At 56.9% G+C, this 17,499-nt stretch overlaps 1 protein-coding gene across 1 annotated transcript in view; it reads left to right on the top strand.

Annotated features, from left to right (window-relative positions):
- Positions 1-17,499, top strand: part of PTPRN2 (protein tyrosine phosphatase receptor type N2) — a 523,279-nt gene that overhangs the window by 427,422 nt on the left and 78,358 nt on the right. Inside the window, exon 15 of the mRNA XM_065883635.1 lies at positions 7,223-7,417. Coding sequence (XP_065739707.1) covers positions 7,223-7,417 — 195 coding nt within the window. The remainder of the gene's footprint in view (positions 1-7,222; positions 7,418-17,499) is intronic.

The raw sequence follows: 17,499 nt of genomic DNA, 5'->3' as shown, positions 1-17,499 counted from the left end.
CTACTTTGCAAATTGTGTTACAAAGAACCGTAAGACACTTGGAGGCTCTGCAGACACATCCCAGGGCCTGGGCTCCGTAGGCAACAGAGAAGCGGGCGGCTTTACAGAAAATGATGACGGCACATCAGAACGTGCCGTGTGATCCTGTTTTCGTAGCCCGCATCCTCATACCCTACGGACTGCCTCTGAAAATGCGAAGCTCTCGGACTTGAACGGATCCTGCACTGACTCTGCTCTGCAGACCTGCCCCCGCTCAGGGGTGGCCGGCAGGGCTGGCGTGTCTGCTGCGCTGGCTGGACCTCCGGGAGGCACCCCCAGCGGCACCAAGATGGTGATTCACATTTTCTTGATGGAGAGTCTGTGCTCCTGTCTCACCTTTTTTGACCAACGAGGAGCCATTTGGATATTTTAAGATAGCGGCACAGGCTTCACGCGTTTATTTTGTGAAAATGCTGTTCTTTTCTCCTAGAAACTTCTAAACTCTGCTTTCCCCAGGAAGGGAGGGGAGAGATTCTTCTTGCTAAAGACAGCGGTCGGTCGGCAAACTGGGTTCCACACGGCCCTTGGTGCCACGGACCAGCAGAGGGACGGCCCGAGGGGATCCGCGTCTTCTAGTTCTGGTGCCCTGGGAGCAGGACCTCACCTGGTGTCCCGACTCCCTTCCCGCACCCGGCTGCAGACGAGGAAGCTCGGCGGGGAGGCTGCGTCCAGCAGAAGGAAGGTGTGGATGGGGGCTGCGTGCTGGCCTCACGCACAGCGCTGTGTTAACAGCTTCACATGTCTGCTCGTGGAATCCTCCCAGCAGCCCTGTGCAGCCATCCCCACTCCACAGATTAGGAAACTGAGGCACTCAGGAAACTTGTCCAAAGTCACGCAGCTCCTAAGTGGCTGAGCCGGGATTCAGACCCGGGTGATGTGGGCCCGAGTCCTTGCCTCGACCCGTGACGCACGGCGTGGACCAGGGTCTGTCTTGGGCGGCGTTCTCTCCCACTGATGGATTTCATCGTCTCCCTGGGACTTGTTCCTAAGACACAGATGGCCCTAGAGCACCTGCTTCCCCAGCGTAGAGGCCCCGCCGTCATTGGTGGTACAAATGTGGGCTCAACAGCAGAATCGCAGCATCTGCCCGTGACTGTGTGAGCGTCCTCGTCGGGAGCTTGGGATGACTCGCATCTGTTTTCCTCAGTGCTTCTTCTCCACACCTGCGAGGGTCCAGAAGCTGGAAAGGCACAGCCACGCTGAGATGAGTCCCCTCTGGCCCGAGGCCCCTCTTCAGAGACAGACATCCTGAAAAACAAAGCACCGCGGCCCCCAAATAAGTGATTTCCCTTCTGCTGTCGGAAAACGACTCTCTTTTCATTCACACACACACATCGGTTTTCTCTTTCCTGCTAAAGTGTAGGCACTGGATGAGAAAACAGACTTGGCCAAACTCCTGGTGGGAGTGGTTTGGGACCCAGGGCACCGGCTCACAGCCCGAGTGAGCACTCGGGTGGGAGAGGCGCCCCACGTCTGCGGGTGCTGCCCAGGGGGGTCCGGCTCTGTGCTCGGCGGCTGGTGGTCTGCAGCGCTGGACGGGGGACACCCTGAGCAAAGAGCCGTTTGAAGGGCACCCATGGATGGCTGGTTGACCCCATGTGTAGGTCTGCCTCTTGGTCATCGGGTGTGTGAATCACTCGCTACACGAGGATGGTACTGGTGTTTATCAACTCAAGGTCATCGAGCTAAATGCTCGGGATCATTTTTACGACGGTAGTGCCGTCCTCGATCATAAGCAAAGCCATAATTTAGTTAAAGGCGTGTGAGTCCGGGTCTTAAACACCTGAAAAGATTCTTTTCAATGGAGGGGCTGGAAGGTGCCGCACCTCTTTATCCAGCCAGGTAAAGACTCTTTGCCAAACTCTCCTCTGTGCTCAGGACGAGGCCCCGCTGAGGACGCGCTGCATCTGTGAAGTCGAAGGGAATTATGATTTTAGTGAATTTACGCCTTAATTAGTACCTCGATGGGCTTGGTATCATTTTGGGGTTTCCATGACCTAACCCGGGCAGTTGGTGTTCCGGGTGTGGATTCTGCCCTTCCTGCTTGCTGCCAGGATTATAAATTAGGAAAAGTTCAAAACTTAAGTCTCCAGGTTTCTTTCAGAGCAGGCTGTGTAGTTCATTTAGCGTTGTCAGTTACCTTTTGCTCAAATAAGATGCCCTCCACGGGTGATCACAGCTCTGAACTTTAAACTGCCTGCACAGGGCATTACTTCCACGAGGCTGATCTGGTTGATGGTGGTGTTTGTCACTTGATGACATGAGTGTCCTGTCCTATCGTGCGTGGCCCTTATCGGTAATAAATGCAGCCAGTAAGCTCAGGGAAGGGCTTTGACCTGATAGCAGTTCCCTGAGTGATGGGAACTTCGAATTACATTTAAAATAAATGTTTCAGCCCAGCCCGTGGCTCAAAGGGGTCAGTGGGGTCATGCCTTCAACCTTGCCGTGTGGGCTGCGGAGGCCTTTTTAGGGAGAGATGATACTTTTAAGTGAAGAAGGAGACTCACAACGTCACCATCTGGTCTGGGGAGGGGAGAAGCATGGAAGCAAGAGCTCCCTGGTAAACCCACGGCTGACGGCCCTCCTGAGAGGTTCAGATCTGCGGAGCGTGGGCTGAAACGTCCCCACAAAACCATAAACCTAAGGGATTTCAAAACTATCCAGTTAGTGTCCCGGCCAGACCATTACTAAGGCAGGTAGTAATGTTCTAAAAAGAAGTTCGTTTTTCCTTAGAAATTTTAAAGCAATAGTGCAGAGCATGGACAAAATATAGAATTTCTGTTATTAATTTAGAAGCTATAATCAACATAAAGGACTAATTTCAAAGGCCATGCAGTGGCCATGCCCCCAGAGATTTCTGCATCTCTTTGCATCGTGCCTGCCTCTCTGGGGACACCTAGAGAGTCCTGTGACAGCGCAAGGAGGGTGACATAGCAGGGGAGGATGCGTGTCCAGACGTGAGAGCTCAGGGCTCGGGGTCAGGCGGCGGCCACAGGGACACGGAGGGACTCTGCCTGGGACCACGCAGAACAGGCCATGATTGAAGATTCACCCGAGCCCCTTCCTCAAGCAGCGGGACCGGTGTGTCTCCTACTGGGGGGCGTGATCACCAGACTCGCGCTCAGACTGAACCACTTTCGAGTGATCCCTGTTTCTGTCACAAACAGATAGGTCTGGCCTTCTTGTGTTAAGCTCCAGGGCAGCAGTGGAGGTGGACCTTGCCACCTTGCGGTCCAGGCGTGTGCGCGGCCTGGCTCCCCCAGCCCTGTCATTCTGAAGCCAGTGGCAGCTCTGGCCCTGCTCTGGCTCCCCAACTGCCGCTCATGCAACAGCCGAATCTGAGCCTGACGTCATTCAACCTGTGTCTCAGGTCAGGACGATGTGGCTCGGACCCCGGCCTCGCGGAGTGCAGCAGGCAGACCCCCGTGGGCGAGCTGAGCTGCAGGCTGAAGGGACCAGGAAAACTTCAGCCACAGCCACGAGCCACGCTGCCTCAGCCACAGGTGCGGTGCAGGGAGATGCCAATCGCAGGTGGACGGTTCCCTCCGACGTGTCCAGAGCCCATCAGCGCAGGTGGGCCTTGGGCCACACACACACACGGCTTGCTTCCAACATCTTAATTCCAGAAACCCAAACACACTAACGGGGGCAAAGCGAAGATGCGGGACGGGGACACCAGCACCGCCGCCCCAGGGGTGACACGGGACGGTCCCGTCCCCCTGCTCCCCGACCTGCAGCCCCACCCGCGGGGAAGCTCTTGCAGCCCCGTGGGCCCGAACCGCCCACATCCCAGCCTCCAGAGCTGTTTTTGTCCCGCCGGGTCCCCGCCCACAGCTCCACGCTGACCGGGGCTCCCGTCCTGACACCTCCCTACCTCTCGTCACCGCTCAGCTCCGCTGGCCTGTGAGCCCCCGGAATTCGGGCCCTGGTTGCATCCGCCCGGCGTGCCCAGCATCCAGCGCAATGTTGGACGTGTGGTTTGCTGAGGAGGTTAGCGACGAGGGCTGACAGTCACCCAGATGCGTCTGCCGAGAGCTGCCAGGTTGGTGCCTCTCTGAGGCCCAGAGAGGTTCGGTAGTTTGCCCAAGGTCACACAGCCAGTAACAGCTGCAGCCGGGACTCAGGGTCAGGCATCGCCAAGACTCCAGGATGTGAGCGGATGGGGGTCTCCTGGAAGCTAAGAAAGAATCGACGTGAAATGTGTTACCTTCTCATTGCAGCCTCTGGAGGAACAGGTGCGCCCTGGGCCAGGTTCTAGGAGGAGCTGCCTCGCAGCCTGGGTGGCCTGGTGGGCGTGTCATGGGCAGTTTTGTGGAGGCAGGGGCTCCCCTAATGTCTCCTCACGGCCCTCGGAACACACCTCCGCTGGTGGCTCATGGGAGGTTGGGGCACGGGGGCTGCTGTGCCCCAGGTGTGTCACATCCCCTCCCACCCAGCCACCGGGGCTGGACAGGACCCCCCCAGGCCTCCCAGGAGCAGTGCTTCCGCCGCAGGGGTCCCGCCACCGCCTGACCCTTCCAGAGACCCTGGCTTCACCACCTCTCAGGTAGTCCAGAGGTGGAAACGGGACTACGGTCAGTTCGAGGTCAGGCGTCCCACCTCAGCAGGTGCACCCATTTTTATTTGCAGATGGAAGCACGTGGTGAAGGCCTGACCCCCACCGCCACCCCCCCCCCCCGGGGTCCCTGCGCAGCCCGGGAACCTCCCCTGTGCACAGGCAAAGCACCATCACCCGGGCTGCCAGCCTCCGGGCTCCTCTCTCCGGTCCAGGCCCCGATGTCCAGCATTGTTTGCTGTTGGAAATGGGGGTGACGGGTTTTTCTTGGGTCTTTACCGCAGCTTTTATTTTTAAAAACAAAGACCCACAAGGGGAATCCGCTCGCAGCAGCAGCGGGAAGAGTGCTGGGCCTGAGTCACAGGTTCAGTCCCCGGGGACCACCAGGCACCTGTGAGGCCTTCACCGAGCCTGTAAGTCAGTCCTAATCATCTACCAAATGAGGAGGCCTGAGCGGATGCTCTGTGGGCACCTCCGCCTCTAAAATTCTTGCTTCCTTTAGAAATATCTTTGAACTCGCCAAGCCGTCGAGAATTTGTTCTGGTTTAAAGAATTATTCTTATCTTCACTGCACCAGTACCTCTACCGTTGCACTGATTGACTGTGGGACCTTGTGGCAGGCACCGCACCGGGCATCTCACACACATGAACCCTTTTCATCTTCTGTACTGTCCTGTTCCTTCCATTTTTAAGTGACAGCACTCAGGCTTGGGGGCCTTGAGCGCCTGACCCAAGTTCGCCCCGCCCAGGGCTCTCCACTCTCCACAGGTACCGGAGAGGGACGGGAATCCAGGCTTGGCCATCACTCTTCGTCCCTGGCACCTCCACGGGCAGACACCCAGCTGCTCCAATGTTTTGCTCTTCAGAAGGTGAATCTCAGACATCTCACATCTTCACCAGAGGAAGCAGGTTCTTGGAGGACGTCTTCTGAGCTCTCTCAGCCTGAGCTCATCGGGCCTGTTCTTCCGGGTGAACTAAAGGAAACCACAGAAATTACTGCAGAAACATTGTTGGGTGGGCACTCCCAGAATCAAGTAATGTTCCACATGCGGAAGCGGGAAATCAGTGAGACACGGGCTTGGTCCCTAGTATCATCTGCCTTATTACAATCACCCGACGTGTCTGGGTTTCTTTTTGTTTTTAAGACTCTGAGGAAACGTGGGTGGAATTTCAAACATTTGTTGTTTAGAAGCCGTGTGAAATTCCTGAGCCCTGGGCAGGGAGACCCCACCCTCACCGCTGGCCCTGTTTTCTTCTAGTTCGTCTCTTCCGCCACCTCCTCCAGGTGCCCACATTGATCCCCGTCGCCAGGTGCTCTAGCGGGGCTGGGGGTTCACATCCAGCCGGCCCCCCTCAAAGCATCTGAGCCGTCCTCCGACCTGGGGAGGAGCCGGCACCGCGTCCCCGGGGAGAGCGAGACCTCAGCGGCCTCATGACAACCCTTAGTGCCCAGTAAGCGGCAGCCGCGTGAGAGGACAGGAAGCGGGGACCAGCCCCGTGGCCGAGGCCGTGCCCGCGGGAGTTGAGAGGCCTGTGGTGCACGGCGCTGGTTGGGCGAGTGGGCTGCGGCCCCCAGATGGCACCAGGTGAAGAGCAAGGGGCGTGTGGGACCTCAGACCTCCGACGAGTCCTTTCGCCCCTGAACAAGTTTTCAACTCTTGGACTCAGATGCTCTTATAAACTTCTTCTTGACGTCGTTTTGTTTGACGGCTCGGGTGACAGTGATGTGTTCACTGGGCAGAGGCTGGGAGTCACCGAATCGTGACTGTTGAATTCTCCCCAAGGGCGCTTGGTCGCTCAGAAGTGGTGGGAGCAGGGCGCCCGGCTGAGTCTCCCTGGGGCCGCGTGACGGCCGAGACCCGAGTCTGGCGGCTGCAGGGCCACAGGCACGGAGGGGCCTCCCCGGCCAGGCTGGTCACGCATCCCTGTACGAGGCAGCCCAACACTCCGCACTGACCCAGCCGAGCTCTGTCGGGTGGGGGGCTCGTCCGTCAGCGCGAGCCCCATGTCTGGTGTCCGCCCAGGGGGCCACGTTCCCCATCCGCCCTGCACTTTCCCTGTCGTATGCGCTTCTCTGGATTCCCTCCCGTGTGGGCTTTACCAGTCGGAGCGATGTTTTGAGAACAAGTAGAACCAAAAAGAGGGTTTTTTCTGCAAACATCCTGAGCCTGGTACCCTTTTCTGTATTTCAGTCCACAGTGTAAAATCCCTTCCCTCCCACCTGGGCCCACGTTCTGATAAGGAAGGGGCCTGAGTTAGTGCACATGACACACCATTCTGAGGGTCCAGGGAGGCCAGAGTTGGCCCAGCGGCCCCTTCTGAATCTGTGCGTGTCTATCTGTGTGTGTGTGTGCATATCTGTGTGTGTCTGTGTATCTGTTTATGTCTGTGTGTGTCTCTGTGTACGTGTGTATGTATCTGCGTGTGTCTATAGCGTATCTATCTGTGTGTATCTGTGTACATCTGTGTGTATATCTGTGTCGGGGGTGTGTGTGTCTACTGCGTATGTACCTGTGTGTGTCTCTGTGTGGCGTGTGTACATCTGTGCGTGGTCACGGGTGGATCCCGTCGGCCCTGGCCCTGGGGACGCAGGTAGGGAGGCTCTGACCGGCGCCCGCTGTCTTGCAGGAGCTGTGCCGGCAGCGCATGGCCGCGCGCCCGTCCGAGCGCCCGGAGACCGCGCACACGTCCCGCGTCAGCAGCGTGTCCTCCCAGTTCAGTGACGGGCCGATGCCCAGCCCCTCCGCGCGGGGCAGCACCTCGTCCTGGTCGGAGGAGCCAGTGCAGCCCAACATGGACATCTCCACCGGCCACATGGTCCTGGTAAGGCCTGCGCTCTCCGCGCGGGGTTGGGAGGGAGTGCCCGTGAGAGGCTTGGGGGCCCAGCTCCCTAGCGTGCGGCCTGAGGCGACAGGAGGAGGGCACCCCATGTCCAGCCCCTCTGCCCAGGGCCCCCCGAGGGAGCATCGTCCCGGCTCTGCACAGAACCCTCGGCCCCCACCCTGGAAATGCGCATGGGTGAGCGCCGACCATGTGTACCCGACTCCAGACGCAGTCCTCTCCTTCCTCCAGCCCCCAACTCACTGAGCAGCCTTTGGGTGAATGCATGTCGCTCACAGGCTGCTTCTCGTTAAAAGTGACGTGGGAGGGGTCAGCTGCTTCGTATGCCCTTCAGAGGCTCTGTCCGGTGCAGAAGCCTCCCTAGCAGGGAGCCCTCTCCCCAGGATGAACCCGCCCCCTGCCCGTCCTGGAGCACATGGTGCTTGATGCGTGGTTACTGTCCAAGTTTTATTAAGAGGGTTTGTTCACAACTCAGCGCTTCTTGCTGTGTGGACGAGTGCTGATGGCTGCGTGGACACCGCCCTCCCAGGTGTCCAGGCCACAGGCCTCTCTCTCCCCGTTCAGTGACCGTCACACTGGCCGTAGTCTCTCCTACTGGGGATGGGGCTTCGGGTGACAAAGGGCAGAGCCTGAGTCACTAACCCCCAGAGAATTGGGGCTCTCGCGGATCAGGGGAGAGTTTCCACTGCACAGCTAACTTCCCAGGAAGGGGAAGGGACTGGGAAGGCCAGTGTCTTGGTCCCTTCTGGCGGCTTGAACAGACACTTAATTAACTCTCTGTCTGGAGGCTGGAAGGCTAAGATGGAGGCCCAGCGGGCCTGGGGTCTGGTGGGAGCCCGAGTCCTGGCTCACAGACGGCAGCTTCTCGCCATGTCCTCACATGTGGGAGGGGCAGGAAGCTCTGTGGGGTCTCATTAGGGCACTGACCCCATCACCTTGGGGGTTAGGATTCCACACCAGAATGTGGGAGGACACAGACAGTCACCCCAGAGCAGCTGGGAAACCACGTTTGCACTGAAGAGCCTCAGTGTGGAGCCTGGAGGTGGGTCTGGGGATGCCCCCAGGACGTTGGGGGGTGGAGGCGCCCACTCCCGGGATGTCCGATCTGGGGGCAGGAGGCACAGGTGCCAGATGTGGGGACTGAGGGGCACCTCAGAGCAGAGATAACAGACGAGGGAAGCCAAAAAGTTGAGAGGTTCAGCTCGGCTGATCAGTGCGGCTGAGCTGACGCCTCCCTCTGCCTCCTCCCCACGCGGATGTGGACGGAGGGCCTGGGCTGGGAGCGCACGGTGCTCCCAAGGCTCCACTGCGGTCGCGTGCGGCTGGGGCCTGAGTCCCAGGGTTCGCAGTTTCCGGAGGAGACGGCGCATCGCTCAAGTTGCAGACGTGTGCTGCCGTCCTACTGTGCGCCCACAGCCAGGAACTCGGAAGGAACCTCTTCTCTGGACAAATAACAGTTATATTAGTTTAGAGAACGTTTCAACGTGCGTCCCTTTTAGAAAAGGAAACTCCAGCAATCTCATTCAGATTTCTGATGAGATTCGGTTTTGGGGCCAACACACAGCCAGGTGCGTTTATCTGACAGGTTGGTGGCGGCATGCGTCTCGAGAGCCTTTATCATATTCTGGTGTCTTCATATGTCAGGACGACTGAGCTACAGCTCCACGGTATCTCACCTCCAAATGGGACGTGAACACGTTGTAGTTTCGTAGTAAACTGTGTTTTGCGGTACCCGTGTGGGATGGCAGATGTGACAGGGAGCCTGGTGGTGGCCTCTCAGCTGAAGTCCCCGCACTACAGAGCTGACCCGCCGTCCGCAGGCCACCCCGCGGCCGAGCCTAACGCGAGGCGTCCCCCGGGCGATGGCGGCGACACAGTTTCCAAACCCACGTCCACTGCCGACCAACCCAGAAACCTGCGGGTGCTTGGCAGCCCCCTGGACTCAAGGCTTCTTCTTGTTAACCGACCGACGCTTCATTTGAATTGGGGTCACCGGCTACTCCTCCCGACTCTGAGTGGGGAGCAGGTGCCGGGCACCGGGGAGAGGGTCCACCCCGTGCACGCCCCAGCGTCTGGCCCTCACGCCCCAGTCCTGTTTTCTGCCCTCTCACCCACTTACAGAGGGGTTTTCTCGGCCCCACCGTGGTCTTCGGCCCCCCGTACGGGACCCCGAGGTGTGGAGACGTGGCAGAAGGGGGCCCCACTTGGCACTTTTACACCTTCTCATCCACGAAAGCAAGTAAAATGGCTCGTCTTTTAGGCTCCGAAACCACTGCCCTTCCTCACGGGACACATTCAGCCAGACCAGAGCCACGTTCGCAGGGCCTGTCTTGCCACTGGCACGTGGATGCTGGCTTCCCATCTGCAAGGGCTGCAGCGAAGCCGCCTGTGCTGGACCTCAGGACACACGGGAGCCCCGACCTCCTGACTCATTAAGGCCACAGGGAGACCAGTGTGTAGTGCTCAGCCATCCGGCCCTCCGTCAGGACCGTCCCGGTCATCAGACAGCTGCCACAGCCATCTCCCTGAAGCACGCGCTGGGGTTTCAGAGGCCCCGAGGTAAGTTATGCAAAGTCCAGGCAAGTCCCAGGAGCCCGCCGTCCCTGATGCTTAGCTGCTCTCGTGAACGTGACACAGATGTGACATTTCAAGTTAAAGACGTGGTGGAACCAGCCGCCAAGCTACTCACCTTTGGACAACTGGGTGGAAGCGAGGAGTAGCTCAGGAGGCCGGTGTGCAGAACTGGAACGTTCTCCTTGGCAGAGGGTGGAGGGGCCTTGGAAGGAACGAGCGGTATAGGAAGCCGAGGAGCCAAATACTGACCTGTCGCTGGAGGACTGTCGGAGGGCTGGCCTGGGAGGCGCCCTCAGCCCCGAGCGCCTTCCCCCTCTCGCCGTCGCTCCACCCACTGCCGTGTGATGTTGGTGTATGTGCTGTGGCTTCGCGCTGGGAGCCGTGGCACAGAGCTCTCGGAACAGACGCTTCTAGGGCTGAGCAGAATTCGCCCTCCCCTGGAAAGGAGGCAGGGCTTTCCGTGGAAGAACGAAGGTCTCCGGCTGGCGGGAGGTCGCAGGCCGCTGTGCAGATGACAAAGCCACTGCCGCCAGCCCAGCTGCTCCGGGCGGTCTTCACGGCGGAGGGGGCCGAGCGTAGCTGAACTGCAGGGAGGGACCTAATTACCGCTGAGCCAGGGATCCCAGCAGGTGGACGAGACACGGAGGAAGGGGCCAGGGAAGCAGGTGTTGACTGAGGCCTAGAGACACTGAGGTCTCAGGGACACGAGTGTCGGCCGGTGCTGGGAAGTGGGGAGGGGGAGGTCCTGGCAGCTGCCCAGTGGACACATGGGAAGGGGCGGGGCCGGCCATCGAGAGCCCCTCCTCCCAGGAGCCACGTCCTCCCGCCGAGACCAGCACGGCCTCCGAGCTGCCGGGGCCCAAGGGGTCGATCTGGAGATGGGAGCATGCCGCTGACGGCACGGACGCTGCGGCCCCAGAAACCGGGGCGAAGCTGGAAGCTCAGCTGTTTCCTGGTCCCACGTCCCCGACAAATCCTTCGACCTCCGTTTTCTCATCCCCAGGACGGGCTTAGTAATAGCGCCTCCTGCGAGGTCCCTGTGAGGGTTAAACGAGACAGAGTTTGAGATGCTGCACCTGTGGAACCTACAGTTGTAATGACTAAGGCTGAAAGGATCATGGCAGAAAAATGGAACCAATTCTCCTTTGATGAAACTAAGGGGAAAAGGGCCTCCACAGGGAAAATGTCACATGCCCTGGAAACTGCAGCCCCGGGCACACAGTGAGGGTGCTTTGGGGGGATTTGCAAGCCCAGGAAGGGGGTACCCGGGAGGCTGTGCCTGACAGGCTCCCCGAGCCATGCGGCGCCCAGGCCAGGGGCGAGGTAGGCGCCCCCGGACGTTTGCAGAAGGAACGACGTCACCGGGAGAGGAGGGAGACGGGAAGGGAAACACCCTCAGCTGTGAACCTGGTCGGCTTCTGAAGACACGTTTTCCAAGGCAACGTGGCCAGGTCTGACCAGGCTCAGAGCAGAGCTCTGGAAATAGGTGGCCTCGTTCCAGTGACTCAGTGGAACTATTATCAACATCGTTGTGTTTTACATAAGCTGAGTTGTGGGACTCAGCTTCATAAGAACTGCCGTCCATCCTTTTGAAAGGTAAAGGATCACGTTTGAACCTATCCTTCGAAAAGACCTGTTTCTAGAGCACGTTTGTTTTCAGAGGCTGGCGTGTCAGCATGGCAGCTTTGTGGGTGGTGGCAAGAGCAGGTGTCCGTCCTGGTTCCTGGTTCCCCGGAAGCCAGCCGCTGGTCACAGAGGCAGTGCACGGCACGCAGCTGTGTAGACGGAGGGGCCATGCCTTCATCCAAGTTGAAGGTGAGGGTATGGACTGGATCTTTGCATCCCCTTTATTCTTGCAAAGTACGATACAACAGGAATGAGCGTCACTGAGCGTTTATGGAACAGCACTGTCCTAAGAAACCATGAAGTAGGAACTGGTTTCAGCCCATTTCACAGATGAAGACAAGAAAACCAAGAGCAGTGATGTAAACACCTGAAAAATGGGAAGTTACCACGTTGCAAAATGTGACCAAGCCACCCCATCGTCACAGAAGGGGGGAAGCTTACGGAAGCAGAAGGGTTTGGTGATGGACAGCTGCTCTGGACCTGCGAGGGATGAAGGATGCTGTGTCCACGAAGGAGACAGGCTACCTCCAACCTCACAGCCCAACCCGCAGGGCTCGTGGCCTCTCCACGGTGTCCGCCTCCTGCGCTCCTTGATCGTTGGACATTTGCACTGAGTGGACGCTCTCGTTTTATCTGGCTTCAGCCTCCTTAGCTGGTACTTTTATACCCACGGGTATAGTAAGTTAAATGCTTAACCAGGAAGCGACGTGTCTTCCCAGAGGCCGAGGGTCTGTTTTGGGGGGTGGGCGACCCCGTTTTCTTCGTCTTTAAATTCAGGACCTATATGCCTAAGAGTATCGCCCAGGGTCCCTGCCGTGCACCCTGGTCCTGCTCTCTGTGACCCGAATGTGCGTCTGAGGCTCAGCTGGCCGCTGTCCTCATGGTGAGGGTGACGGGGCCACCGAGAAGTTGACACGGTGGCCGGGCTTCCTCCGGCCATGTGCCTGCTCGAGGGTGCCAGGTCCAGCTGAGCCGGGGTCTGCCTGCCGCCGTAGGACCCACGTCCAGGCACCCGGAGCTCTGGGGCCGTGGCTCCCGCCGGCAGTGCTGCTCTCCGTGGTCTGCGCTTGGAGGAGCGCAGACTCGCATGGAAGCTGTTTCCTGCCATGTGAACCCTGCCTGAGGCTGAGACAGAAGCCGTCCTGGGAGTCAAATGGCTCAGATGCATCAAACGCTATACCCTCGGCCGCCAGCCCTCCCAGAACCTTGGGGATGGCCACGGGAAGCCTTACAGGCCAGCCACGCAGGGCATGTGGTCAGAGGTCCAGGGCTGCATCGACTGTCCAGAGCAGGGAGACGGGGCAGGAGGTGATGGAGTCAAGGCCAGAGGAAGGTGCGTCCGCTCGGGTGGGCTGCTGCCGGGGTCATGCGGTGAACCCGAGTCCCGTTCCCGTAGAATTGATCTGACCCCCGACGGCAGCCTCGGCAGGCCACGGGCAGGCCCTAACCCAGAGTTCCCACATCGGAGCGGCTTGGGGCTTTTCTAGAGCCCCCTGTGTCTGTGCATTTTCTCACTCCGGGCACTATGTCTGCGACCCGGAAACACCTGCCCTCGAGGTGAGCTTGGGGGCCAGAACCGCTCGGCACCCACTTCAGACTGCTGACGGCCCCCCAGGTTCCAGGAGGACCCAGCTACTCAGACAGGACAGTTGCACGTGCATGTGTGTGTGTGTATGTGGTGCCCAGCGTGTGTCTGGCACACAGCAGGCGTTTAATCAGTCCTTGGGACCCTTCCTCTGCCTCCCCGGAGTTCCCGGGTGGCCACCCGTCTTCATGCTCACAGGAGGGTAGTCGTCCAGCAATTCCCAAATCGAGAGCAGCACCTAGCTCTAAATCCTGCGTCTTCTTAAACCACGTTTACAGTGACCTACATTTACCGTTCTCTCAGCGTTTTCCTGTCGTTCGAGACCCAGCCACCCAGGTTCCAGGACTGTGTTTTGTGTTTGTGTTCATGGAAACATTTTAATAACGACTTGCACAGCTGGTGGGAAGGTGGGCCGCGGAGAGCTTGTCCTCCGTCCACGTGACGACTTCTGGGATCCCAGCCCTCCCCGACGGGCAGCACTGTCACCGGGGGCCACACACTGTCCCTCACGTGACGCGGTGTCCAGGAGACGGCTCCACGCGAGTGTGTGTGACTCTTCTCATCTTAACGGTCTGTATTATTCTGTTGTTCAACGTGCCGTAACTTATTTATCGTATGGTAGTGAAGGTCACGTAGGCAATTTTCAGACTTGGCCGCTGCAGCGTCACAGCAAGTGTAAAAATAACTGTAGGCTGAATTTCTGGAAGCACCTAGGTCTTGTTGTTCATTTGGAGAGGCATTGCCAAGTTTCCCGCCAGAACGTTTGACTAATTGAGGCTCCCACCAGCTATGCAGAAGATGGCACTGTATCCCCAGACCCTCCTGGGCTCGGGTACTGGCCAGCTTTGATCTTCCACTGGTGAGTGGAAACGCTGTTTCAAAGGAGTTTAGTTTACGTTTCTCTAGCCGTGTGTGACTTGTCATAATTTGGGGAGCCATTTATCGTTCCTTCCAAGAACGGTTTTTGAAGCGTCCCGCGGGGACGCCCACCCCGGGGGTAGGAGTTCTCCGTGTTACATGGCACCAACCACGGATGCCAACGCGAGTTTACTAACTTGGTGTCGGAATGAAACTAGTTCACTCTTGTCTGTCTTCCGTGCCCATTTATTAGTCCACACGTGAGAGTCAGCCGTGGACTCAGAGCGCTGGCCTGCAGCCCCTCCTGAGGGCCCTGGCCGCTGGGGTGCAGCCTGTGTTGCGGGGCTGTGATCGTGTCTGCTGCCCACACTCGGCCGGCCCCTCGGCACCAGGGCTTCTCTGGCATCTGCCACGTCAGTGACTCTTGACAGTTTGGTGGATACAAGCCAGCGAGTGCCGTTTCCACTGCCCAGTCTTGGGGGGTGCGGAACTACTTATTATATTTTTGGTGAGGGATGTAACTTGCCATGTTATTTTTTTAAATCTGATTTATCGTTTAAAGTGCTAGAATGATGCTAGAATGGTTTCCTTGCATGTTAGACCTTCTGCTGGTGAGAAGATAGGGTAAGATAGAGTAGGATCAAGCATCCGGTTGGTATTTGTTGAATTAGATGGAATAATCAAACACTAGGTTTGGTAGCAAGCCTGTGAGTTAATGTTTCTGAGGGGAAAAAAATTGAAACTGGTGTCCAAAGAGCACTTGGAAAGTGTCCGTTCATACATATGAACAAGGAATGTTTCCTGAGTGCCCGGTGGCCTACTGGGACGCCCCTCAGATAAACCTGATGGGACGCCCAGAAAAGAGGCTGCGTTCTTCCAGCCCATCGGGCTCCTCTTGGGAACTGAGAGCAGTTACCAGTGCAGACCCAGGGCAGATGATCTGATTGTTCCTGCACAGACTCGTGTGTAAAATTGATGGTATATAATATGTAGCTTTTGAAATTGCACTAAACCATAGGCTTTCGCCAATAATTCATCCGTGGACCACTTCTGCTCATTTTTCTATACTTGGCTCTGGCACAGCTCTTGGACGTAGGGGGTTTTCAGTAGAAGTTTCCTGAGTGCCTGAGTGAAGTCGATGGTCGGTGTGTTACCCCTGAGAAGTTTTCAATCTACTTGAAACGAGGAGGGGGGCATGGCTAGAATACACTAGACTCAGCCAAGTGCCAACCACGTTCCTTTGCTGGGAGACGTCTCCGTCCTGGGGAGCCTGGTCGGGGAGGAGCAGCTGTCCTGGGGCGGGCAGGAGACAGCAGGAAAGGTCACGGCTCCTCCAGGAACCCTGATTCCGCTCACAGGGTGAGAGTCCGTGGGAGAAATAGGACATGCACGCAGCCTCGAGTGGCCATGACCCTGGGCCAGACGTTGGGTGGCTGGAGCGCCAGCGTGAGGGGCTGTGTTCCATCCGTGTGTGGCCACTGCGGCTTCTTGAACGAGAAAAGTGACACCTGGTTAGTCGTTTGTTCGCTTATTTGAGTGCGTCTGCCAGAGGGTGAGGGCATTGGTGACAGACAAGCAGGAACTGGGTGGGTCGCGACCACTGTCCTCTGATGTTTTCTCTCCCGGAGTCAGAGGGGAGGGGCCCAGAGACGCTCTGATGAAAGGTGGTCCCAGATCCACAGGCTGCTCCCCAGGGTGACACCTGGGGTGGCTCAAAACCGTCCCCTCGGGCTTCCCCACCCATAAAGCATGACGGCTTACAAAGCCCACGTGATCGTACGGTTGTTGGGGAAAGAGAGTCGCTCAGGATCTTCAGTGCTGTCCAGATGTCCTCAGAACTAGAGATGCTGGAGGTGAGGTGCCAGTATCACGGTGTGCCTGTGGCCTCGTTTCCTAACCACTGCTGGGGTGACAGCGTTGGCCTTATCCCCTCTTTCTCCTCTACTGGCTCAGCAGTTATAATTTAATAACTGTCCTGATCATTTTGCCAAGCATAGCTCTGCCCTGCTCCCAAGTAAACTCAGAATCTCTGACTCTGAACCCGGCATCTCCCTCTGACACACGTATTGTCATTGCCCGGTATTTTAGTTTCACCTTAACATTTATACCCTTAAATTAACCATTTTTGTTTTGATTAAAATCTCCTCTTTTCCAAAGCTATATCCTTCTTTCAGTCTTCTAATAGGAAAGTCTCCCTGTCTTTGTCTGAAAATGTCTTTAATTCATCCTCACACTTGCATGATAGATTAGGCAAGGATCAAATTCTAATTTTCTCTCATGACTTTAAAAATCCTGTTTTCTTGCCTTTGACGCCATAGCTGTTGAAAAGGCTGTTCATTGCTGGTCCAGGGGCTGCTCCTTCGTGGGTCCTCTTACTTTCCTCCTGACTTCTACACCTCCGCTGTTCTGGAACTTCTTTGTGCCTTGCCTTGGTGTGGACCTATTTTACTGTGTGTGGGTTTTTTGCGGGCGGGGAGGGGTTGTTTTTCAGTTCGTTTTGTTTTTGGCTCAGGACTTACTATGATTCCCGAATCAGAGAATTGCTATCTTCCATCAGTTCTAGAAAATGGCAGACCATTTACAGTTTGAATTTGACTGTCTTCCGTTCCCTCAGTTCTCTCCTCTACTAGAGAATGCTGGGCGTTCTGACTCTGCCTTCCGTATTTTCTCTCTTTATCCCTCTGCCCCGCATTGCAGCGGATTTCCTCAGACAGACCTGTCATCTAGTATGCCTGCTTCTCTTCGGCAGGGTCTAGTCTACTGTGTAATCCATCCACTGTGTCTGTAATCTCCAGGAGGACATTTTTCATTTGCAGCTGTTCTGTTACTCTTTTTTAAATGTCTGCTGTGTTGTTCTTGTCTTATCTTGTCAATCCTCCTTTAATATCTTCAGTTCTTAGAAATGTAGCATTTGGTTGTTTCCATCTAATACTTCTATTTTCTAAGTTCCTATGAATCGAAAGCTGCTCTTGGGTATGTTTGCCGTCTGGTGGGTTCTGTAGTTTCGGATTATAAGCTCCTCATGAGTGGGGCTCTATCTCTCGGAATTTTGTGTTCACCTCAAAAGAGAGGTTTTGAGATTGATATTCCAGCCGCTCCAGGCTAACATGAAACGAGGACCATGTTTACATCAATTCCCCACTCAGAGATTCCCAGATGATGTATATATTGTAAATTTGACCCTCGATCCCAGGTGAGGCCCAGGGTCCACAAGTCTTCCCGTCTTGAATCCACGTGGAGACAGGTAAGCTTTCTTGCGGCCTGAACAAATGTTTTCACTGACGGCGTGGTCTTCTGAGGGTCCCGGATCGTGTGTGGTCTCACATCCGGCCCCCTGACTCCTGCATGCCAGATTTCCCTAAGGCCCCACGTGGACAGGGGAAGCCCAGACCCCCGCGGCTGAGGTACAGGAAATCGTTTG

This window comes from Phocoena phocoena, chromosome 9 (assembly GCF_963924675.1).
Source record: "Phocoena phocoena chromosome 9, mPhoPho1.1, whole genome shotgun sequence".
NCBI lineage: Eukaryota > Metazoa > Chordata > Mammalia > Artiodactyla > Phocoenidae > Phocoena > Phocoena phocoena.
Note: the sequence above shows the minus strand (reverse complement) of the source record. Positions and strands in the feature narration are given on the sequence as shown.